The sequence below is a fragment of the Phalacrocorax aristotelis genome, chromosome 12 (assembly GCF_949628215.1).
Source record: "Phalacrocorax aristotelis chromosome 12, bGulAri2.1, whole genome shotgun sequence".
In the NCBI taxonomy this organism is placed as follows: domain Eukaryota; kingdom Metazoa; phylum Chordata; class Aves; order Suliformes; family Phalacrocoracidae; genus Phalacrocorax; species Phalacrocorax aristotelis.
In genome coordinates, this window is record NC_134287.1 from 11,997,387 (window position 1) to 12,021,470 (window position 24,084).

A 24,084-nucleotide genomic window follows, 5' to 3' on the forward strand; every position below is an offset into this window, starting at 1 on the left:
GAGGGTAAGCATCAGTGGGCTCTGTGCTGAAAGCATCCAAGGCACATCTCTATGGAAGGGAGAAAGTGAGGGGGAGGATTGTTTTAAACAGAATGACATGAGTCATGGTGGCGTCACTTCCCAGCAGCCAGGCAGGCACTTCTGTTTTGATTCATGCATGTTTTATATAAGATTTGCCATCTTGCTGAAGTTGAAAATCTGAAGTAGGCACAGCCCCCACTTCCTTCCTAAGCACATGCCATGGGGTGCTGCATGCCCTGGTCCCTGGTGTGACACTCTGAGCCTGGGGTGGCTCTGGGTGCAATGGGCCACCCACAGGTGTCACGCCAGGGACCAAGGCAAGTGGGTAATGCTGCTCTTTTCACTTTTTTAATGGAAATTAATTTGAAATGCCAGCATCTCTGAGCCATTTCATAACCCTTTTCAGCTGGAAGTCTTCATACTCTTTCTGGCTCATCACTGCAGCGCATTTATAATCTACATTTCCAAGTTAACGAATTGAAAAATTTATGGTAGATGTCTGGGTGAGTTACAAAGCATCTGTGCCCTCTGGGATTCATCCATCTGTAACACCTTCCCCCTCGGAAGCAAATCTCACAGGTGAGAAGCTGTCATTGGAGATGAGCCTTGCATTTCTTCCCTGTGTCGGGGGACATGGCAGCAGCCCTGCCTGGGCTCTGGGAAAACTGAATGTGGGAACCAGCAGCAGGGAGGTGAGGCAGGTGATCTAATAAGAGCAGACTGATTCATTTTCTAAGAGTTCTGATTGCTCTGGAAAGTGCTGTCTGGAAACCCAGGGCCAGTTGCAGTGAAAATGCTTCTCAGCCCCCACAAGCCCCTCCAGAGCAGAAAGGCTGGTAGGCTTAGTGAGCTGGGCTGCATCCTGACACAGAGACCTACAGCCTTGACAGAAACAGAGCAGCCAACAGCTCTCATTAAAAGAGCATAAAAACCCTCTGGAGGAATGACCAGCTTTGTTTCTCAAGGATGGGGAAGCTGAAACCCTCTGCAGGGCTGATGATGTTTGCTAGGGTGACTTGCAGAGCACAAGGCAGTGGGCTTAAGGGGTTAACGGAGGGACTGCTGGCCTTGGCAGATTTGACAGATCACAGGCCAGACAGAGGAGCCAGGTATTTAGCAGAGAGGGAAGGCAGCTGCTCTGGTTTTGGAGAGGGGCTCTGGTCCTGGGCTTTAGCACAGTGCATTGGTGGGTAGCGTTGGCAGGGGAGATGTTGGGCTGGGATTCAGCAAGGATGGAGGGCCACAGCCCTGCAGGAGCCTGCAAAGGGGTTGTTGTCATGCCTGGGCACAGGAGCCTGAGGTTAATGCTTCTGCCCAAGGCACCACTCCCCTGTGCTTGGCTGGTCCCAACCCATGTCTCCTCCCTGCAAGCTGAAGGAATCCCCAGCACCCAGGGCAGAGCGAGATGTAAATGCTGCCTTCCAGAGGGATGTGCTGGTGCCTGCTTTGCTGCTTCAGTGCAAACAAAAGACCTCTGCCTCCAGCTCAACTCCTCTCTTGGACAGCTTGGCAGATCCCACCTTTCTGAGGGGATATTACAGCCATCTGTCTGCAGGGCTCTGGGGTGAGAATACGTGCTCTTGTCCCTTCCTGGCCATGCTGCTCCCACGGGCAGAGGGGAGATGAGGACCCAATGTGTGAAGGTGAGTGTGACAAATGAGGATAGCACCCACCTGGGAGATGGGATGTGTGAGCTTGAATCTGCATGGGCAGAGCAGAACCCCTGGTTCTCTGCTTCCAGACTCCCAACACATGACTGCTACCTCTGTCCTTAGGGAAAGGAACAGCTCTGACAGTATTTTGTGGTCTGTGTGCTAAGCAAACTCACCAGGTTGGGTAGGATGGAAGATTTGGGGAGGAAGGGTTTAGTTTATAGCCCAGATGGCCTTGGTTTGGGTAGCTTACTTCTAGGGATGGAAGTTCAGATTAGGCAGGTGCGTGGGTTATGTCAGAGCTGAAGAATGGGGGCTGAACTGACTGGTTCGATGTGCCCATGTCCATCTGCCAGCTAAGCCTGGTGGAGGAGTAGGGATCTCAAAAACAAAGTTCTGATGGGAGGTAGAGACCTACAGAGCTGTAACAAGAAAGGGGAGGCTATAGCAGGATGCTTTCAGACGTCAGAAAATGAAAGTGAGGGAAAGATGCCAGGAATGCTGTACCCTTAGGCAAAACTTTGATTAGAGCTTATCCCTTATGATACACGAATCCAAAGATGATGAGAGGAAACATCACAGAAAAGTGGGGTTTGCAGGTTCTGCTGCCCATGGAAGTGCTGGTTCAGGGATGCCCTGGGGTGAGAGCACCTCTCTCCATTGACACTGCTGATGGTGTACCCTTATGTCCTGGACTCTGTGGTGTCATTCAGGAGCTGTTTCAGATCCTGGTGGGACTGAAGAGGGCTTGTGCCCCGTAGCTTTTGGTCCCTTGTTTTTAGGCTTGCAAAGAACAGTGATGTTGCAAACACAAATGCTGTTGCTCAGCCCATCTCTGCAGTGCACAGGCTGCCTTTCATTTCTGCCTCCAAGACAAACAAACGTTTCAAAAAACTGCCACAAAACATACATGTCTTTACGTGGTTGCAAATCAGATTGTGAAGAGATCCAGGGTGGGGGTGGATGAGTGGGTGTTGTCCTTAAGTGTCCCTATGTATTCTTTTAGTCTGTACACTTGTTAGTATTATTTGCAGCCTGTGTTGGTTACAAAGGCTTCTCCTGCTTCTCTGATTAAAGGACTTTCCAAAAGGTAGAAATTACATCCTGACCAGTAAAACCCAGGTAAAATTCACCTGCTCTACAGGGAGTTTATACTGAGGTGCCCATCCCAGGTCCCCAAGCAACACAAGGTAGGTAGCTCTTGCCTTCTGGTGGCAAGCTTCTTTTTTCAGGAGACAAAGCCTGAATGAACAAAGTATTCTGCAGGCATTTTTATTTGTATGCTAAAAACAACACTTGCCTTGCTGGGAAGTCAAAGGTCCAAATGTGCCTGTAACATGGCAAAAGTAAGTGAGGCTCCATGCATGGTGAATTTGACCCTCCATCTCCACTTTTCACAGCCTCATGCTAATAAGAGAGGAGACACGCTGCCAGCTCGCTCTCTGGGGAGGAGAAGGCAGGAACCAATTTGCAGAGCCACATAAATATGGAAGTAGGATTATTTTTTTTTGGCGTGGGAGGTGATACCAGTACCACACATTACGGTTCCTTGGCTTTATCACATCGTAGGTTTTTACCAAGACATGAGTAAGTTCACTAAATAAGGAATATGAAAATAACTCGTGAAATAGGTTGAGTCATCAGAGAAAATCAAATTAAGTTCTGACATCGGGGCCCCAGTTGTAAAGTCCTACTTTGTTTTACCATTGCATTATAAACTGTGGGGTCATTTCAATCTGTTTATTTCAGCTTCAGAATTCAAAGTACTCTGACATCTAAGTAAGGCTTACGAAATGGGTTCATTTTTCTATCAGCAGTGGTGCTGCATCTCTATACGTCCCACCTATGAACACTTGCAGGGAATGTAAAGGTTACCAAGAGAAATGGCCTCTGTGGCTATAGCTGAAATGCTCAGCACTTCTTCAGGCTTTGTCTAGTTATTAAAGAGGATTTATGGCCCCTAGATATCCCTTTCAAGTACTAGCCTACCCCATGGAAGTCACTGGCTGTTATTTGTAGCTCCTGGGAATCCCTGCATGACCTGTTGTGCTAGGATCTGTACCAACACCAAACCAACCCAAAAAGCCAGTAACTCAAGACCAGGAGTGACCATGGTGATAGAAAGGGAGAAAGAAGCACAAAGCCCCAGAGGGACAGCATTACCCTAGGACTTTTGTATTTCTGTCAGGGATTTTTTTGCCTATGCCAGAATAGGACCCATGCTAGGGAGAGCATGGGTGGAAAGCACCTCTAGGAGACAAACATGCATGGGATCCATGGGACCCATTGGGCATGCTGTACATGAGCAAAAGTGGGAAACACCTGTAGTGTAAATCCTACAGCTACATGACACAAGGGTCCCTGCCCCAGCCCAGGCTCACTGCAGCCAGATCTAGAATTTCAGGACAGGCAGAAAATAAAGGTGTCTGATCTGCTGGGACTGTTGGATGCTCAGAAATGACAGCCAACCTGTTAAAGACCTTAAACCCTTTTGCATAACCATTTTTCCAGACTTGGTTTTACTGAGTTACTCATGTTAGTAAAGTTACGCACATCAGTAAGCGTTAATCGGACAAGGCTTAAGTCTCCCAAGTGAAGAAATAATGTAGTTTTTCATGGGCTCTCTTTTGTGTATGTGTGTGTGTGTGAATAGTGGTTTATTTCTGTCACAAGATACTCCATTTCTGAGACTCCTTTGTAAAGCAGACAGCATTTGATAGTGAGTCATCTCTCGTTATTAAATTGCATGTACATTGCAAGCTGCCTCCAGGCCCTGATCCAAAGCCTATTGCCTTCAGTGGGGAGGATGGCTCCTGAACACAATGGGCTTTGGATCAGGCCCTGGATGAGTCTTTACATTAAATCTTTATTTTAAGGAACTCTTTGTTCTAACTGAAACTAAACTTGATGCTGCATTGTAATGGAATATGAGGTCTACAGGACTCAAACTGGAACAACTGATATATCCTCTCCGCTCTAGTGCCCCCAATCACGTTAAGTCAAGTTAACTGAAAAATCAATTGACACAAATTCCAGCGTGACCAGTAACTGCCATCCGGCTGGGGCCTGAGAGGCTGGCCAAGATGAAGAAGCAGATTTCTAACAGGGATGGAGCAGAACTGTGCGTGTTCATCTCCTAGAGATGCTTTCAACCCGTGATCTCCCTAGCAATGCTCATGTTGCCCCGAGTAATTACTGTGGCTAACAGAGAGCCCAGTGGGGTCAGGCAGTCTGGGATCAATTGTGGGCTCTGCCCTTGGCTTTCTAGGGCAAGCGATGCAGCTGCTCTGTACACTCGTGCTGGCACAGCCACATTTGTCAAAAGCATAAAGGAAGTGAGTGAGACCTGGACTAACCAAGCTGACCAGAAGGATCCCTTGAGTATATAGAAAAAGATTGTAGCAGCAAAACTGTGTTTTCCGCAGCACAGTTCATTTCTCCTGAAGAGGATGTTTCTGCTCTGTGGGTACAAAGCAGAGCTTTGCTGATGTGGCTTTGCTCACGCAAGAAGCATTTTGCTGCTAGAGTGGACCTGAATTTCTCTCTAAATGTTTCTCACAGGCTTATCCGTATGTCTCTGCATCCTGCCTTGCATCAGGGATAATGATATAATGATATCGATCTCATTCTAAGAAAGGCATAAAGCCATTTTCATATGTTTGCAATGCACATTAGACCCATGGACAAAGACTATGCTAAGCACAAAATCTCGTTATCATGACGTATTTATTGTACTCTGTGTGTGAGGCCATAAGTTCCATATTACAAGAGAGAGTTTGTTGGGTTGTTTTTTTTTTTTCTTTTCCTGCCAGGATATAATGTTTTATTTAGTTAAAAACAAAACCAATCAGGCAGCGCTTTCAGACAACCTCTGTGGGGTAGAGCAGCCGCTCTGCCGGGAGGCGGGCGATGGGAGCCCTGGGTGGGTGGCAAGAAATCTGTGTGCTACCGAGAGCTAAAGCATTGACATGCCTCAGTTTACTAAATCCAGCTGTTAGGAGCAGCTGGTTTTCTGGCAGTCATTGTGACATACGCAGGCAGATATGCTCGTGAGAATTGATCAGGGGCCACCAGTGGGGAGAAGGGGAGGGTATGTTCCCTGTGCTACTAAGTGCTGAAGTGGCTCCTGGCAGTTCTGATTACCAAACCCACCTGCAAGGAGCTTTTCTGGACTTGAATATGACATCTGATGGTGACAGACCTCAGCCATGTGCATGGGGAGGAAGGGGGAAGCACAAGGCTTCTGCATAACCAGCTACTGCCCTGCTTGATGCTCTGGCTCGCAGTATCCTGGGGAAAGGTCATCAGGACAAGTAAAGGATGTCTGCAGACAACAGTGGAGGCTGCCAAGAGGCTTCAGTGTTCCCTTCCCAGTTTCTCGGTTTCTCTTCCCATTTCCTTCCCTACAGCCTCCCTCCAGGAGGGAGCTGAGGACACCAGGGAAGACAGCAGGCCAGGGCAAGGGGACATAATGTAGAATAAACAGCAAGATGCTTTGTTGGAGGGCTGGAAAAGAAAAAAAAGATGCCCATTATCTGGACCTAACTGTGAAAAGCTGCACCGGTGAAGCCTGCCAGCTTCAGTGTGATAGGAGAATGATGTCCTGTTGCCCCTGGGCTCAGCCTGGGAAGTGCCTGAGAAATGCTGAGTGTTAATGCTGAGCACAGGAGGGAGGTCCAAGATAACCCCTGGGGTAGTGGTTTTAGTTTCCATGATAAAGCTGGAAGTTATCTTTGCTGTCCTTTGATCTTCAAAGGACTGGAGGGAATTTCACACTTAGGGGAGTTCACCCCGAGTCAGGTGAAGTTTCTGCATCTTGTGAAAGCCGGTCAGATGCTGTAAGACCAGCAGCTCACCTGCCTTAGTGTGAAAATGCCTGGCAGAAAGGAGTCTGCTTTTGCCTAGGGCTGGTTTTGGTGCCCTGGTTAGAAAATCACATTTATTTGTGGATCTGGAGACTGCTGACGGCTGGCTCAAATAGTAAAATCAAGCAATGTGATTCGTCAGTTTGGTTGTGTATTACTTTGTTGGATGGATGCGGTCACCCAAAATGACGATTTTTGTTCTAATCTAATTACAAATTAAACACAGCTGCCTCCTTCCAGGGTGCTAATGGAGGAAAGGGAATTTTTGGTATTTCAGGATGCTCTGTGGAAGTCAGATGTCCAGTCTGGCATCTCTGTCAACATAATTTTGTTTGTACCAGCCACAAAACTGGAAAAGCTGCCCCAAGACGAGGCACCACAGGTCGCAGACCCACGCGAGTTCTCTCTGTCCCTTGCCCCACAGCCTGGCTCACCACGCCTGCTGAGTGCAGACATTCAGCCACTTCTCTGCTTCTACCCACCAATTCCCCCAGGGAGTCTCTGTGGCCCTTAGTTAGTCTGTGTCCTGGCACTGCTGGGAAAGGGTTGCAAAATATCCCTTTGGTCAATGATATCATCCAACCAACAACACCTCCGGGGCTGGGTAAGGCACTGCTGCTTCCCCTCGGTCCCTCACGCACTCTTTCATAACAGCAAATAACCAGTATTTCTGAAGACACAGATTCAGAGCAAGCAGCCAGTCCTGCAGATAGGATGCATATATTTATGTCTGCATGGCTCTCTTAATGCCAAGATCATGTTTACTGCTCGCTTGAACATGAGGAGATTCTTTGGAAGAAAAATTGACTGTTGTTAATTCACCTCCCAGGCTCACGCTGCTGTCTGAGCAGGTGATCTTTCACCTGGCATTTGGGATTAGGCAGGTCTTCAGAGATCGGCCTTGTTTATGATTTATTTTGAAAGAACCTGTTGATCCTCTTCTCCTAGGGCTGTCCCTGAGCCCTGCTGGTGGATGGGCAGGTGCACCCCACTGGGAATGTCATACAGCCCCCCAAAAGCAGCCATCCCCCTGCCCTGACGCCTGTCAGCTGGTGCCAACCCAGCCCTGCTCCAGGGCAGCCCCCACCAAAGCTAAGGGGTGCTGTGGGCTACCACCCTCTCTGCTGGAGCAGTCATCAGATAGATGCAATGGCTCTGCAGGCTCCAGCATCCCTGATTCACTTCTCCTTCACACCTGGCCCACCCAAAAACAGGTCTGGGGGCGCTCTCCAGCATGGGTGACTCCATAAACAGCCCGCTGCAGGGCTCTTCCCTTGTCTGGGGATTAAAAAAAGAAAAAACCCAGAGCAATAGTTTCTTTCCCAAAGTTTCCAAATGCAACAAAGCTCTTTGTTGCACCAGAGAAGACAAACATAGATGGTTTCCACCCTTCAGCAGGATGCAGTCCCTCGCCCCACAGTGGCAGCCGGCGCAGCCCACGCCGCCTGCCGGCAGAGCTCCGGGCACAGCCCCGCCGCAGCACCCGGGTGTGTAATTCATTTCATGTGTGTGTGAGATAGCTTGCTTTATAAAATTAGTGAACCAAGTGAAATTAATTCAACCACAACCACATTTTATTCATAGAGAGGCTTGGCTGAGAGACAATGAGCAGAACAACCACTTTCCTTTAATAAACCTGTAGCAGATTCATTCATAATAAAATGCATCTTTTTTAGAAGGGACCTTTTTCTATGTTCATTTTACACCATTGTTTTACTTTGCCACTCTCTTCTTGACAAGCATGTTAGCTTTCTTAGAATGTTGTTCGATTAATGAGTTTATGGATGAATACTTAACAGTCAAAATTATTTACCTTTATACTTTCAAAGGATCATAAACATAAAGATAAACTTTTTTTATTATTTTTAAAAAGAAATTGCCTGGCTGCTTTGAGTTGTTTAAAGTCAATAGAAACAGAGTCGGAAAAGAAAAAGCAAAAAAGGTCTCCAGCGCTTTTCACGGTCAGCAGAGCACCCACTGTGAGGAAATAACAGGAGAGCTTGGCAGGTCTCCCAGGGCCTGGCAGGATGGCTGCCCTTCCACCCCCAGCAGCTTATAAAACGCACAGCAGCCGCCTTGCGGAGAAGAGCTAATGCTCTGCACGCAGTGCGGGGCAGCGGAGGCATACGGCTCCCGATTGCCCGGCTGCCTCCTGGTGCCGGGCTGGCAGGAGCAACTGAGCAGCTACCGCTCTGCTCTCCTCCTCTGAAAGGAGCTCAGGCCAGCAGCACCAGATTGCTCCCAAATCACAGGAACAGGTGCTGTTATCACCACTGACTGCACTTTTGCACTTTGCATATAGACATATAGATGCCTTATGGTGCATTGTCCCCAGCACCCTTTGGGGCCCACTGCAGCTGCGGGCAGGGAGCAGGGGTGCCCCTGCCTGCCATAACATTGGTACTAGAGACAAAAAAGAACAAGAAAAGAGTCTGCAGGTGGTGGGAACGGGTGCCCACAATTGCAACACAGGTGTCACTGACTAATGCTGTGGAGCCAGCATCTGAACATGTAATTATGTCCACCCCTTATCAAACAGAGATTTTTAAGGGTCTTGCAGGCTTAGGGCTTCCTCTTCTAAGTTTTTTGACAGGCAGTTACTCACAGGAAAAGATAGAAGCATTTCTGCAGGTTTTGGTGAGGGGTCAGACTATTGCATTGCAAGGCACGGGCGGCTACAGGCTTGAGAGCAAAACAGCTTAGTAACTTTGCCCAAGAGAAAAAAAAATTATTGGAAAGGAAACCTATGTGTGGCTGGCTTGCATGTTTTTCAGAATAAGTGCTCCTTGTTCCTCGAAAGCCTGGTGGGTTGAGCACACCAAGACCAATATGCATGCCAGGAAAGCGCTGGTTTCTCTCACTTCACCTGTTAGAATCCCCACTGAATGCAAAGGTGAGAGGAAGATGCACTGTGGCCTTGCTGTCTTAGGATTCATGCTTGACCTGAGTAGTTTAGGAAGAGAGGTATTCTTGGCTGTCCCACTGTTACCCTGCTTGACCTTGGGCAAGATACTTTCTCACTGCCTTTGTTTCACAAGCCAAAATTTGAATATCAGAATATCTGGTTGTATGTTCAGAGTGCCATTAAACACCAGTTTCTTCAGGGTCTGACCAAAGTGTCTAACCAAAGCCCAGGCCCCCGGTTTGCTCCTGAGATTCTCTGTGACACCAACACGAGGGAATGAGAAGTGCCCCTAGCAGCACTCTGCCTCCCCTGCCACTTGCTACCGACTTCAAGTGATGAAGAACAAGTGATGTTGTGATGAGCCTACTGATTTCTACAGTCATTTAAAAATGGCACTAAATAACTCAGTGATTGCAGCCATTCATGAATGAAAGCAGTCTATACGCATGTTGGTTCGCAACTGAAAGTGGTAATAGGAGAGGTTAATAATACACTTAAAATGTCTTTTTTCCACCACAATACGTTTAACATGTTTTTTCTAAGAGAAATTTTACTATCTGAGCAGACTTGAAATCCCATCTATACCTTCCGTTAAGCCTCATGAAAGAAATGCCTGATGTATTTTTATGCTGAAGCCTAGATGAATTAGTGTTCCCACTTTCTCCTTTCTGATGCTACTGTTTAATTCTAGCATATTTATAGAAAAACACTGCTTATAAAACAGGGCCATAGAAAAAAACTCTGCAGCACCTACTGAAGCGAGGTGAACTCCTCGTGTAACAAGCACTGATTATATGTTTGAAGGTTCTGAATGAAGTGTGCTGTTTTACCAGCTGCCAGCTTGCTGCACTCCTACAGCCACAGCAGCTTGACAGAATAAAAATGACACGCATTGCCCTTGGGTTGGGTGCATATTTTCAGCATGGACTACAAAACCAAAATAACAAAAAATATAACACCCATCACACCCCACCCCTCCACTCCTTAAATACAAATCTCTGAAAGCTATGTGACAAAACCTGTGTGCAGGGGCCTACACATGTATTTGAAATGCTCTTTGAACTAGACAATCATTTGCCACTTAATCCTTCACGAATACAGTTGCTATTTTTGCAAGCTTGTCACACTGGTGGGCATTTTTCTTGATGAAGTATCACTGAGATATTATTTTATTCCTACGAATAAATATAACCTGGTGTCTGTGAACATCTGTATACACACACAGAAGTCATCTCCATACTTCAGGAGTATGCTCTATATCCAAAGTCCTCAAGAGGGAATGAACACCTGGGGATAAAAAAAGATCCCAGGTCCTTATTTGTGCCTGTTCGTAACACAGCGGGTGATGGACTTCTTGGCACACCACCACAACCGCAAGCTGCCTGGGGCACCAGATGTGGACCAGCAGACTGTGGGATCTCAGCTCTTAGAGCTTTGACTAGAGCCAGGGTTTTCAGGAAGACTTGGTTCATCCAGGTACAATAATGTCAGTGCAGTAGTCAAGAGCAAAGGCAAAATTTTCCTCAGGTGATGGCCACCCTAGTGACTCTGAACCCCCTTTTTAGGGGAGGAAGATGAAATCCTTGCTCTGGGAGTGAAAATAAGTTTCTGAACTACAAAGGAAAGTTTGAAAACACGATTCAAGGCACCCTGTACCTCTAACAGCAGAAAACAAAGAGGAATGAACTTTAAAACCTGTCAATTGAAAAAATGTTTCTATGCCTATTACTGCCCTGAGAAACAGGGTGAATAACACAGGGTGGTCCTTCTAACCTTGACCATTAGCAGGAGGAGAAGGCTGAGGAGATCCAGCTGCTTGTTGTGACAAAACCTTCACTGTTTCAGCAGAGGTCAGACTGCACTGCCAGTTCTGCAGTGCCAGTGGAGTCTCAAATGGGTAAAACCTTGCTGTTTTCTCCTGCCTGAGTGCTTCATGGGTGATTTTGAAAATTACAAGTTTAACTAGAATGTGTAAATCTGTGCAATTTATTTACTTGCCAGTATTAACACAAAAATGGATGTAAATAATTCTTTTAACCAGGTATAGGATCAGTTGAGTGTATGGTAAGGAACAGTGGGAAATTTGACTTCCCTTTCTTTCCTAAACTCTCTTCTCCCTGCCAGTGGGTCCCCTTGCACAGGCGAGACAGCTGGGACCCCAAGTACTGGCATCTGTAATTCACTTCGCCCCAGAAAAAGCAAAGAGTAAATTCCATTACACAAACCAATCCCAGAAAGATGTTGTGAAACTCATTTAAGGATTTAAAATTCCCCAAAATCCTAAAATTAAAGGATTTTGAACATGCAAATGGAGAATATTTTTTCTCCCAAGTGCCATTAAACTGAGCTATTTAAAAGTAAATGCAGAACAGTCAGGCAGGTAATTTTCATTCTGAATTTGTTTCTGGAGCAATCACTAAATGCTTTAGTTTTTTAAGCACACTGTTTTCTGAGGAAACAACAAACCCTTTTTTTAAAGGTGCAGGGGATATCTGTTACAATAGCCTCCTGATGGACCTTTAGTGAAACCATTTCTTTACATGGCAGTTAAGAATGGTTGGAACTGGGGAGATTTTCCCTTTAAGGGAGGAAAGGTAATTCACCCACATATTATTCTAGGAGAGGCCGGAACTAGACCATTCTGTTTAAATCTAAGTTTTATTCGTGTTAAGAGGATCAGTACAGGAATTCTATCACACGTATAGAAATGTTGGCTATACTGCATGTTTGAAGGAGTAATGTCAAATTAAAAATTGTGTTTTCTCTGAGACGTTGTGCCCCTGCTGTTGACTCAGAAACACCTAAAATTACTGTAACTGAAAGAGATTAGAAGGAAATTAATGTTTCTCTTCCTTTCTTTTTGTTTATTTTATGTGTTTGACAGCTCCTTTGGGGAGCTGAATAGTGGCTCTCTGGGAGATAAAGGAGTGGGCACAGACTCCAGCTAATCTTTCTGTTTCCCGAGACTACTTTGCACCGTTCCTGTCACTCAGCTCACCCTGGGCACCGACTTGGCTTTGCCCAGGCTCCTTGCGGCGGGCGCAGAGCTCAGCTCTCAGGGACACCGAGGCCCGGGCCCCGCGCCACAGAGCCTCGCCCCTGCTCAGCCCTGTCCCGCGCGGCTTCCTGTCGCCTCGCTGGGGGGACTGGAGTGGGCATAGTGGGAACAAAGAGCAAAAAGGGATGTAAATAAGCTAAAAATTGGAGAAGGGACTGAAATCCACACCTCGCGGCCCTATGCTCCCAGCCCAGCCCAGCCACTGGGGCTAGCTGGGAGCCTCTGGCATGGTGGGATGGCTGGGTGAAAGGCAGGGGGTCATGCTGGGGCCCAGCTGCAGCCCCGAACACCGCTAAATCCTCTTTTTTCTTTTTTTTTTTTTGTTTTAAACTATTTTAAAATTTTTTAGCTCATCGAATAAAAGGCAGTATTTAAGATCAAGGTTTTATTTCGCGTTCAGGGCGAGCACTTTTACTGCCCCTCGGCCTCGGGAGGGCAGGGGACGGCGTACACCGTGTTTTCTCCTCTAGGCCAAGCTCCCGCCGCCTCGCGCGCCGCGGGCCCGGCCCCGGCCTCGCGCCCCCTGCCGGCGCGCGGCACCGCGCCCGCTCCCGCCCCGCCAGTTTCGCGGCTCACACTTGCCTTTGGCGCCCAACCCGCCCCTCAGAGGGAGAAACCACTTTCCCCAACTCCCCGGAGGCACTCCTGCAGAGAAGGGAGGCACTGTCATCCACGTTCTCCACTCCAGAGCACTTTCAAAAGGCCAGTGAGGCGCTTTACAACCTGAAATAAAGGGGACTGCCTACGGTCTCCTGCGATGCCCCTTCTCCGGCGCAGCGGGGGCGCGTTCTCGGCTCCGCACCTCCCCCTCCACCGGGCGCGGAATGGTTCGCGCCGGGCCGGGATGGGGGTGGTGCTGCCGCCATTTTGTTTGCGTGCGGGGTGAGCGGGGTGCTGGGCTGGGAGGCCTCGGGAGGCGGAGCGGGCGGCAAGCGCTGGTGGCGGGACCCGGGGGTCGCGCCGAGCACCTGTGCCGGGGAGAAGCGGCGAGGGCGGGCCGATCGGCGGCAGGGGGCACCGGGGCGGGCGCCTCCCCCATCCTCCGCAGACATGTACATCAAGCAGGTAAGGCGGTGGAGTCCGAGCCGCCCGCCCTGCGGGCTGCGGCCCGGGCCCGGCTGGGTCGGTTTGGGCCGGCACGATCTGCCCTGCCCAGCCCCGGCGCGGGGGGCTGCAGCCTCCGTGCGAGCGGCGCGGCCGGGCCCGGCCCGCGGCAAGAGGCCCGCTGGCAGGTGGCGGGTCCGAAGGCCTTTGCTTGGCTCCCCGCTGTCCCGGGGTTGGGAGATGGCGGCCCTTGCTGAGGGGGCGTCCCCGGCCCAGCCACGGAGCAGCCCGCCGGGCAAGCTACTGGGGTCCTTTCTTCACCCGGTTCCCGCGGCTGGTTTCATTCACTGCGGGTATGAAGTGGCCTTGGGGGGGGGCCCTCGTGGACCCGGGGCTCGTTCGTGGGTTCTGTGGGGGCCCTTCGGACGGGGCAGCCCTTGTGCCTGGCCCTCCCGGCGGCGGCCGGCCGGAGGCCGGGGGTCTTGTAGACAAAGAAGGGGCTTTCCTTAGCTGTCAGGTGTCGTCTTTCAGCTGTTAAAGTTGTGGGTTCTTTAGTTTTTATTGTTTGTTTTATTTTTTTAAATCTGCATGTGGTTTCAGTGGGAAAACATGACGTTATTTGGGGTTTCAATTCAAGCTGGTTCTGTCTGCCCGTCCCGCGGGAGAAACAGTTACTGTTTGTATCGGGGTGATGCTTTAGGTCCCCGGGCGTGGACCATTTAACCTGTTATAGTTCATCCTTGACAAGTAATCTACAGCTGATTGTTCAGTTAAAAAAGGGCCTCGTATGAACCTTTTCAAACAGTTTTTAAGATTGAGGCGATCATTAACGTTACTTCTGTAGAATGTTTCTGTAGTAGTATTGCACAGTATATCGCACGTTATGGTTCAATTTTTATAGCTGCTTTCGTATACTGCTTATGCATGTTCATGGAAAGCCTACTAGGATTCTGATTTCTCAGTGGATCCAAAGTTTACCTGGCTTTCTGGTACCCTATGGGATCTTTATTAGGAATAATACTTTATCATGTTTGACAATGCATGTTCTACATAGAAATTGGGTCTTCATCAACTGTTTTGGCTGACTAGGGAGTGTTTCAAATGCCTTTTGATCGTGTTTTAGTAACTCACTCTACCATTGTAGGTGCACACATTGCTTTAAAGTCTTTGAGTAAGAATTTTTGTTCTCCAGATCTGAATTGCACAAGAGTAAACAGTAGTGAAGATACCTAGAATAAGAGTAAGAAGTCCAAATTAAGTCAGAACAGGGGACGTGAGTTTCATCGGGGGAAAAAAGGCATTTACATGGTCAATAACTAATACTGTAAGGAGCTATAGAAGAGAGCATAACAAGGTGTGAACACGAGAATAAAACACGAGGGTAAATTTGGTTCCACCAGTATCCCTTGTTTTGTTCCTTCCCAGAAATCATTCATGGAGTTTGAAGATGAAAATTATTTAGGTTTTAATCTGAGGCTATACAAGAAGATAAAGAAGTTCTGATGTTTTCGAATATGTAGGATGGATGAAGTGAGAAGCCATCTAGGAAAAAACCTTTGAGAGTGTGTGGGGAAAAATGGTGTTCAAAGTCTGCCTGTATTATACTCTTGTGGTGCCTGAGTATGTGGGTGGTAAAAGTTTGTGATTCTGTAGCAATATCCAAGAAATAATGATCGGTTGCTTTTATCTGTTTGTAGAGGCTTTCAGATTCTTATGAGAATAAATTAATTATTCCAATCTGTATGTTTTTAGACTATTACAGGTAAACTGTAAAAGTACTAGAGACTAAATTTTTTTGAACGTTTTCATTTTCTTGAAATCTGGTGAATTGGGAAGCAGTATTGTTTGCCAAACGTTGTTTTGGTGTTGTTTTTCTTTAAATTTCTTTTTCAAAATCAGAATGAGTGAATGTAGTTGCTGTGGCCTAAAGTTGGTGGCAAAACCTGAGTAAGATTTGCTGTTTCTGTTTTTCTTTTGAAAGCCGTTGGTGCTTAGGCAGAGCTTGCTATTACTGCAAAAGTCTCCATCTGGCAGATGAGGCAGACTGGCTTTTTAGGGGAGGTGGGGGGGGTCTGTGTTCACAGCTACAGTGACTTCAGTTAATACGTTGTCTTACACTTGCTTTCTGTGGTTTTGTCCGTTGTATTCTGATATCCTTAATTACTTCCAATACAGTTGCTTTGGATTTAGGTGAGAATACAGTGCAGGTACTTAATGAGAACTGTATCTTGCCTGAGCCAGAGGGAGCATAGACAGCTGCAGTTCAAAAAAGGTTTCCATAGGCAAAGTATTGGAGGAAGTGGCAGACTATTCCTTCTCCAAAATAGCTGCTGTTACTTAGATGTGATGTTTGATGGTCAAGGATTTGTGATTTTCTGCCTACCCATATTCTTAGCTTCAGATTCCAGTAATGAAATAATTTTGCAAAGAGGGTTTGACAAAGATGATGTAGTGCCTGGGAAGAGAATGATTCTGATCTGACTAAAAGTTAATGTCTTTAAGATTTATTTCAATTTTTATAAACTCAAGAGCTTGATTTGCTGTCTGGCATGGCATTTTCATTCAGTATTAGTGAGATGCTTTTAATCCATTAGTAGAAACAGGTGGTATGTGGAGTTTTCTGTGATAATCCTTGATAATGGCTGTCACATAGTGGGAGAAAGACTTAAGATCAAACTTGACATGAATAAATCAGGGCACTTTCTTCTCCCAGTCTTTTGTCTAGTAAATTTTATGGACAGGGGTTTTTTTTCCCTGCCATTTGTACGGGGTACTACCAGAATATTACAGAATATGAATGTGGTAGTAGAAGGTAATTGTTTCTTGAGTTGCTCAGGTGTACAGTTAGTTTAGGCTTTTTTAGTAGGGGGAAAAGGCTTTTTAATGTTTACAATACTACTAGGCTTTTTGCTGAAGCTTTGTATGTGCTCCTCAGATACCAACTATTATGCTTATCTGCTGGAACATGGGCTACTTTAAATACTTGAAGGTGTGAGAGAAGGGATGACCTCCCTGTTAGGGAGGGATGGAGTCCACCTGTCTAGAAGGGGCAAAGGAATCTTTGGCAGTAGGTCTGGCCAGCTTTATGAAGCGGGCTTTAAACTGAATGATTTGGCTGGTGGGGGCCAAAGTGTTGATGCTAATGCCATCACATCAAGGGGGGAAATAAGCCTGGCCAACCAGACCAGTGACAAAGGTGCCTTAGCTGCCTCACCAGACGGTAATCAGAAGACCAATTACCTCAAGGGCGTGCATGGCTACAGGGGGTCCTCATGTACCCCTCCAGGGAAACCTGCATGCTCAGTTACCTCTCTGAAATGCAGGTACGTCAGTGCCCACAGCATGGGGAATAAACAGGAGGGCCATTGCAGTCACAGAGACATGGTGAGATAGCTCGCATGACTGGAATGCTGTCATGGATGGCTGCAGGCTTTTTAGGAAAGACAGGCCAGCAAGGGGAGGTGGGGGAGTTCCTCTTTATGTGAGGGAGCAACTGGAATGCATTGAGCTCTGCCCAGGGGTGGGGGAAGAACAACTTGAGGGGTTATGGGTAAAAACTAAGGGGCAGGCAAATATGGGTGACACTGCTGTGGGCATTTGCTACAGGCCACCTGATGAGGAAGTTGATGAGGCCTTCTACAGGCATCTGGAAGCAGCTTCACAATTGCAGGCCCTGGTTCTCATGGGGGACTTCAACCCACATTTGATATTTGCTGGAAAAGCAACACAGTGAGGCGTGCATGATCCAGGAGGCTCCTGCAGAGCACTGAGGATAACTTTTTGATACAGGTGGTGGAGGAGCCAATGAGGTGAGATGTGCTGCTGGACCTTATACTAATGAACAAGGAAGGGCTTGCTGAGGATGTGAGAGTTGGGGGTAGCCTTGGCTGCAGTGACCACGAGGTGGTGGAATTCAGGATCCTGCATAGTAGAAGCAGGGCAACAAGTAGGATTACAACCTTGGACTTCAAGAGGGCCAACTTTGGCCTCTTCAAAGACCTGCTTGGAGGAATCCCATGGGCTAAGGCTCTACAAGGCAGGAGGGTCTGAGAGGGCTGGTCAGTATTCAAGGACCATTTCCTTCAGGCTCAGGATCAGTGCATCCCTATAAGGAAGAAGTCAAGCAAAGGAGCCAGGAGACCCACATGGATGAGCAAAGAACTTCTAGAAAAAGTCAAATGGAAGAAGGAGGTTTAGAGTATGTGGAAAAAGGGACAGGCCAGTTGGGAGGAATACAGGAATGTTGTCAGGGTATGCAGAGATACAATGAGGAAGACCAAGGCCCACTTGGAACTAAGTCTGGCTAGGGGTGTCAAGGAAAACAAGAAGGGCTTCTTCAAATGCATCAGCAGTAAAAGGAAGACTGGGGAAACTGGGCCTGCTGCTGAATGAGGTGGGTACCCTGGTGACACAGGATGCAGAGAAGGCAGAGTTACTGAATGCCGCCTTTGCTTTGGTCTTTACTGCTAAGGCTGGTCAGGCATCCCAGCCCCCAGAGGTGAGGGAGAAAATTTGGAGAAAGGCGGATTTCCCCTTGGTTGAGGAGGATTGGGTCAGAGATCACCTAGGCAAACTGGATCCTTGCAAATCCATGGGCCCTGATGGGATGCACCCATGAGTGCTGAGAGAGCTGGTGGATGCTGTTGCTAAGCCACTCTCAATCACCTTTGAAAGGTCGTGGAGGACAGGAGAGGTGCCCAAGGGCTGGAGGGTAGCGAGTGTCACTCCAGCCTTCAAAAAGGGCAAGAAGGAGGACCCAGGAAACTATAGGCCAGTCAGCCTCACCTCCATCCCTGGAAAGGTGATGGAACAGCTCATTCTGGAGGTCATCTCCAGGCATGTAGAGGATAAGAAGGTTATCAGAAGTAGTCAACATGGATTCACCAAGGGGAGATCATGCTTGACTGACCTGATGGCCTTCTGTGATGGCATGACTGGCTGGGTAGATGAAGGGAGAGCAGTGGATGTTGTTTACCTCAACTTCAGCAAGGCTTTTGACACTGTCCCATGACATCCTCGTAGATAAGCTTAGGAAGTGTGGGTTAGATGAGAGGACAGTGAGGTGAATTGAGAACTGGCTGAATGGCAGAGCTCAGAGGGTTGTGATCAATGGGGCAGAGTCTGGTTGGAGGCCTGTCACTAGCGGTGTTCCCCAGGGGTCTGTGCTGGGTCCAGTCCTGTTCAACAGTCATCAATAACCTGGAGGAAGGGACAAAGCCTAACCTCAGCAAGTGCTGATGGTACCAAGCTGGGAGGAGCGGCTGATACACCAGAAGGCTGTGCTGCCATCCAGCGAGAGCTGGGCAGGCTGGAGAGCTGGGCCCAGGGGAACCTCATGAAATTCAACAAAAGCAAGTGCAAGGTCCTGCCTATGGGGAGGAACAACCCCATTCACTGGTACATGTTGGGGGTTGACTTGGTGGAAGGTGGCTCTGCTGAGAATGACCTGGGAGTGCTGGTGGGCAGTAAGTTGACCCTGAGCCAGCACCATACCCTTGTGGCCAAGAAGGCCAATGGTGTCCTGGGGTGCATAAAAAGGAGTGTGGCCAGCAGGTCGAGGGAGGTTATCATCCCCCTCTACTCCACCCTAGTAAGACCACATTTGGAGTACTGCATCCAGTTCTGGGCCCCCCAGTTCAAGAAAGACAGGAAACTACTGGAGAGAGTCCAGTGGAGGGCTATGAAGATGATCAGGGGACTGGAGCATCTCCCTTACGAGGAAAGGCTGAGAGACCTGGGTTTGTTCAGCCTGGAGAAGAGAAGACTGAGAGGTGGTCTTATCAATATAAATTTCTAAATATCTAAATAAATATCTAAAGGGTGAGTGTCAACAGGGTGGGGCCAGACTCTTTTTCAGTGGTGCCCAATGACAGGACAAGGGGCAATGGGCACAAGTTGGAACACAAGGGAATTCTACCTAAATATGAGGGAAAACCTCTTTACTTTGAGGGTGACAGAGCAGTGGGACAGGCTGCCCAGAGAGGTTGTGGAGTCTCCTTCCCTGGAGATACTAAACCGTGCCTGGATGTGGTCCTGTGCACCCTGCTATAGGTGTACGTGCTCAAGCAGGGGGGTTGGATGAGATGATCTCCAGAGGTCCCTTCTAACCCCTACCATTCTGTGATTCAGAAAAGTAGAAGAGGGTGATGGGCCCATAGATGTTACAAAGAAAACAAAGCCTAAATAATTACACATTCTCAACTTAAGCAATAGTAGTATTGAGAAATAACTTGTAAGCTGTTTAGGTGTCTTCCTAACAAGTAATTCTTAGTTTGATAGTATTATTTTAGTATCTTGCTTCTGTTGGGAAAGAGCTTGGTGAAGGATGTAATGATTAAATGTCAACTCTAGTCCATTTATGAGTGTTCTTGCTGAAAGATCTGGAAACATTAGAACTTTTTAGTGGCTGCTGTCTTTCTGATATCTCACTGAGCAGAGCAAAGCTGCTGTATAGTCTTTCAGCACAGCTTTGATACTTGAAAAAGGTTGCTTAATGCTAGAATATGCATGCTGGAAGCTGGATCAGTTTTGCTGCTGTGCAGAACCACTGAAGTACTGGGATATTGTCACTCTGTACATTGTATGTTACTTGGCCTGGCAAACCTGAAATCCCTACAGAAGTGGCATAGTTGAAATTTGACATGCTGCTCCTAGATGACTGTTTGCTGTGTGGCTCCTGAAGGTAATTGTGTAGTTTTGTATTTGTCTAGTTAGGAAGTGAATTCATTAGAACAGAGATAGCTTGCTTTTTTACTTTTACCTTTAGGTTGCACAGTAACTGTATTGCATGCAAAATAGGTAGAGTCTGGTATAGTTTTTGCAGTCTGTAATTGCTCTACTTGGAGAATTTGCAAATAGAATTCTTACGCTCTATGTGGATTGCATTATAAAAGTAAAATATCAATATGTCCCTACTAGGATAAGTGCTTGCTATATTGGCGTTTCCTGTGTGTAATATTTGATGCAAATTCATATTTTTCTGTAGTTTGTAACAAGTCTCAGAACTCTTGTTCACTGTGCTTTGGCCTAGATAAGTACCAGCATCTCTTGTGATGGGGAGAAAAAAAAGTGATGCTTAGGTGAGGGCAAGTTTTATGATGTAAGTGGCTGATCTTGAGCTGGAAGGTTGAAATGTGTGTGGGAAGGGTGGGAGAAATCAATGTATTATAATTGATGTAAATATTCTGTAAAATCTTACAGTTCAAAAACTGCTCAAGGACAGAGAGAACTTTGTTAAAATAACTCACTCTTCTTACTAGGTAATCATTCAGGGCTTTCGAAGCTACAGGGACCAAACCATTGTGGACCCATTCAGCTCAAAACACAATGTCATTGGTAAGTTCTGATACTTTTAATGCTAACTAGAGTTGCACTGTTATTTCAGATGATGTTCATGTTGAAGTCCTTATAGTTTTTGATGTTCTCCCTACATTTCACAGAATGGTAGGAGTTGGAAGGGACCCCTGGAGATCATCTCATGCTTGAGCATGTACACTTAGAGCAGGGAGCACAGGACTGCGTCCAGGCGGCGTTTTAATGTCTCCGGGAAAGGAGACTCCACAACCTCCCTGGGCAGCCTGTTCCAGTACTCTGTCAGTGGATGACTATATTATACTCTGTCAGTGGTGATGACTATATTTTTCTGTTTTGGAAACTTCTATACAGTTGTCTGTAGTATGTGACAAGGTGTATTCCACTTAGAGCAAAGTAATGCTAGCATTCCATTTTACTGTGCTAATAGTATGTCCGAGACCTCAGAAATTGAGCAAGGTCTGTAAACTCCTTCATATGTGCTGATTTCTGTATCAACCAGACCCCCTTTAAAGGCTGTCCTAGTAGAAACAACAGCAGAGAACTTGTATGGGGTTCTCTTTTTTTTTTTTTTTTGGGGGGGGGGAGGAGGGGGAGGGGAGAATGCAAGTGTGATCAGTTTTGATAAGCACACTAGCTGCTATAAACTGCTGCGGAGAACAACATTGTCCTCTAGCTTTGGAAGAATGAATTTCTGGAATGTGGACTGTCCAAAAGTATAATACAAGTTTCAAAGGTGTTACAAGTAACACTTAATATAACAGCGTCTTGTCCGCCATTCTCATGCCTCTTCCTATTTTTGCTCATGGATGCCTGGTCTTGCCTTTTCATTTGCATTGATTTTAGTGATTGTGCAGCATCTTTGAGACTGCTGACCCAACAGAAAGCAATCAATTTAGGATATAAAAACTTAGTAGCCAGGATTTATTCTGAGTTGGAAAAAACATGTGTATGACTTGAATAGCATGTCCTATTATGTAATGTTACTTCAGTGGGAGCTAAAGCTTTATCCCAGCAGGAGATCAGTGTTTAAAAGAAAAGGATGGGAATAAACAGGATTGGTTGAACCCTTATTCTCATTGTGGAATGGTGTTGGAGCTTGTAAGTCATTGCAATATGTTTGAGTGGGGAAAGGACTCCTCTTGTTCTCAGACAATGACTAAGTGAACCACCTATGAAGTTTGCTTCATTCCCTTGAGATTTTGTTTGGCTGTGTTATATTTAGGGTCTGTTCCTGAATATTTATATGTAAAATTTAATGTACTTTGCAATGTTAACTCATGTCAACTGGAGGTTATACTTTGTTTTTTAATTTTCAGTGGGAAGAAATGGATCTGGAAAAAGCAACTTTTTTTATGGTAAGCCTGGATTTCTTATATTAATAGCATGGGGATGCTGGTGATACCAGGTTTGTTTTTGCCAGAAGTTGGTTTACCAAATGTTCCTTCTCAACAAGGAGTGGCAGATTGGTCATTACTTGACAATGATGAAAGGCAGATCTCAATGCACTTGTTTAATACTTACCTTCAGGTTTTTCCCCATTATTTGGCTTTTCTTACTAAGGGCCTTCTAAGATTTTTAAATGGCAAAAAAGGAGGTAACTGATTCTAAAAGTCACCCACCTTGAAAGCTGACTGTGATATCTGCAGTTACTTCAGACATTCTCAGTGGCTAAATTTGCAGTTGATTCCGTAGCAGTATGGCACACCTTATATAACTTTTTAACATATGGTTATGAGGGAGATTTTTGTGGGGTGGGAGCATCAGTGGAGGAGCACAGGTGCTAGTCGGAGGTGTTAGTGGCCTCTGTGATGGTAGTAATTAAAAATTGCCATGTGTTAAGTATTTCAGCAATATTTTTAACATAGCCTGTGTGCTATGTATTTGTAGAGGAAAGCTCATTAATTCCTACTTGTGCAGCACTGTTAATGCTTATGCAGTGAACTTGTAAGGTGGTGGTGACAATGAGGCTTCAGAGAAATTCTAGTGTACAGCAGGCTGAGTGATGAAAATCCAGCAGATTAAGGTTTTTAATGAAGAAACCATTGTAAGATATTAGCAGTGGCATGACTATGCTACACAACATTAAAACAGTATGTTTTGAGTTAAAGGAACTGCTACATATGTCCATAAAGGAAAGAATAAGTCTTTTGTTTCTTTACTATTTTATTACAGCAATTCAGTTTGTCCTCAGTGATGAGTTTAGTCATCTTCGCCCAGAGCAGAGACTGGCTTTGTTGCACGTAAGTAAAGGTGTATAGCAAGAAAACTAAAGAATAAGCTAATGCATTTCAACGTTACTACAAAAATGGTACATTGGTGGGCTGTAGAGATCTTAAACCGATTATTTTGAAGCATCTTTAAATGTTTTTTGTTTCCCTTTGGCAAAAGGGAATTTATTACAAAGTAATACATTATGCTGATAATGGCCATTGGTGAATGTGTATCCAAGATTTTCAGACATAAAAATACGTGTACTGTGTCTTACATAGATGCTCTTGGCTCTCAGATCCTTGGAAGGAAAGGGGAAGTGGGATTGTCAGGGAAATTGGGAGACGAATGAGCTCAAAATCCTTCTGAGGTAGGAATTATCTAACCAAAATATCTCCTTTTTTAGGAAGGTACAGGTCCTCGTGTTATTTCAGCGTTCGTGGAAATCATTTTCGACAATTCGGACAACAGGTTACCGGTAAGTTGAACACACTACTTCAGTGATAGATGATCACTTCAGACTCTAGTATCTCAGTATTATAGAAGCCTTCAGTACAGTAATTACTTTTGAGTCAGTTCTGGTAAAACGTGCCATAAACATTCTGGATTAGTTATACACACCTACTGCAAGCAGTTAAATTTACTGGGTTTTGTTTTCTTAAGATTGATAAAGAGGAAGTCTCCCTTCGCAGAGTCATTGGAGCCAAGAAGGACCAATATTTCTTAGACAAGAAAATGGTGACGTAGGTACTTCTTTTCCTTAGCTGAATGAGACTAGTAGTATTTATGTAAAATTCTCTAGTTCACACCGAACACTTGTATCTCTAGCCTGAAATAAATTAATTCTCATGAGTTCCGTGAACAATACTAATTTAGTTGTGTGTTACTGAGCACTCGTAGTTTGACAGTAAGGACATCAGTCCTTGTGCAATTGCCCAGCAGAGTTAGAATTTACAGTTTAATCTGTTCGTTAATGTGATGTTTAACTGCTTATATAATTCTTTCAGGGCTTTTTTT

General features: G+C 46.2%; 1 protein-coding gene across 1 annotated transcript in view; it reads left to right on the forward strand.

Moving 5' to 3' along the window:
- The first annotated feature begins 13,380 nt into the window (after positions 1-13,380).
- SMC3 (structural maintenance of chromosomes 3) overlaps positions 13,381-24,084 on the forward strand; it is a 29,099-nt gene continuing 18,395 nt past the window's right edge. The window contains exons 1-6 of the mRNA XM_075107250.1: positions 13,381-13,566; positions 20,805-20,880; positions 22,176-22,214; positions 23,032-23,099; positions 23,474-23,545; positions 23,731-23,810. Of these exons, the coding sequence (XP_074963351.1) occupies positions 13,552-13,566; positions 20,805-20,880; positions 22,176-22,214; positions 23,032-23,099; positions 23,474-23,545; positions 23,731-23,810 (350 nt within the window). The 5' untranslated portion in view covers positions 13,381-13,551. The remainder of the gene's footprint in view (positions 13,567-20,804; positions 20,881-22,175; positions 22,215-23,031; positions 23,100-23,473; positions 23,546-23,730; positions 23,811-24,084) is intronic.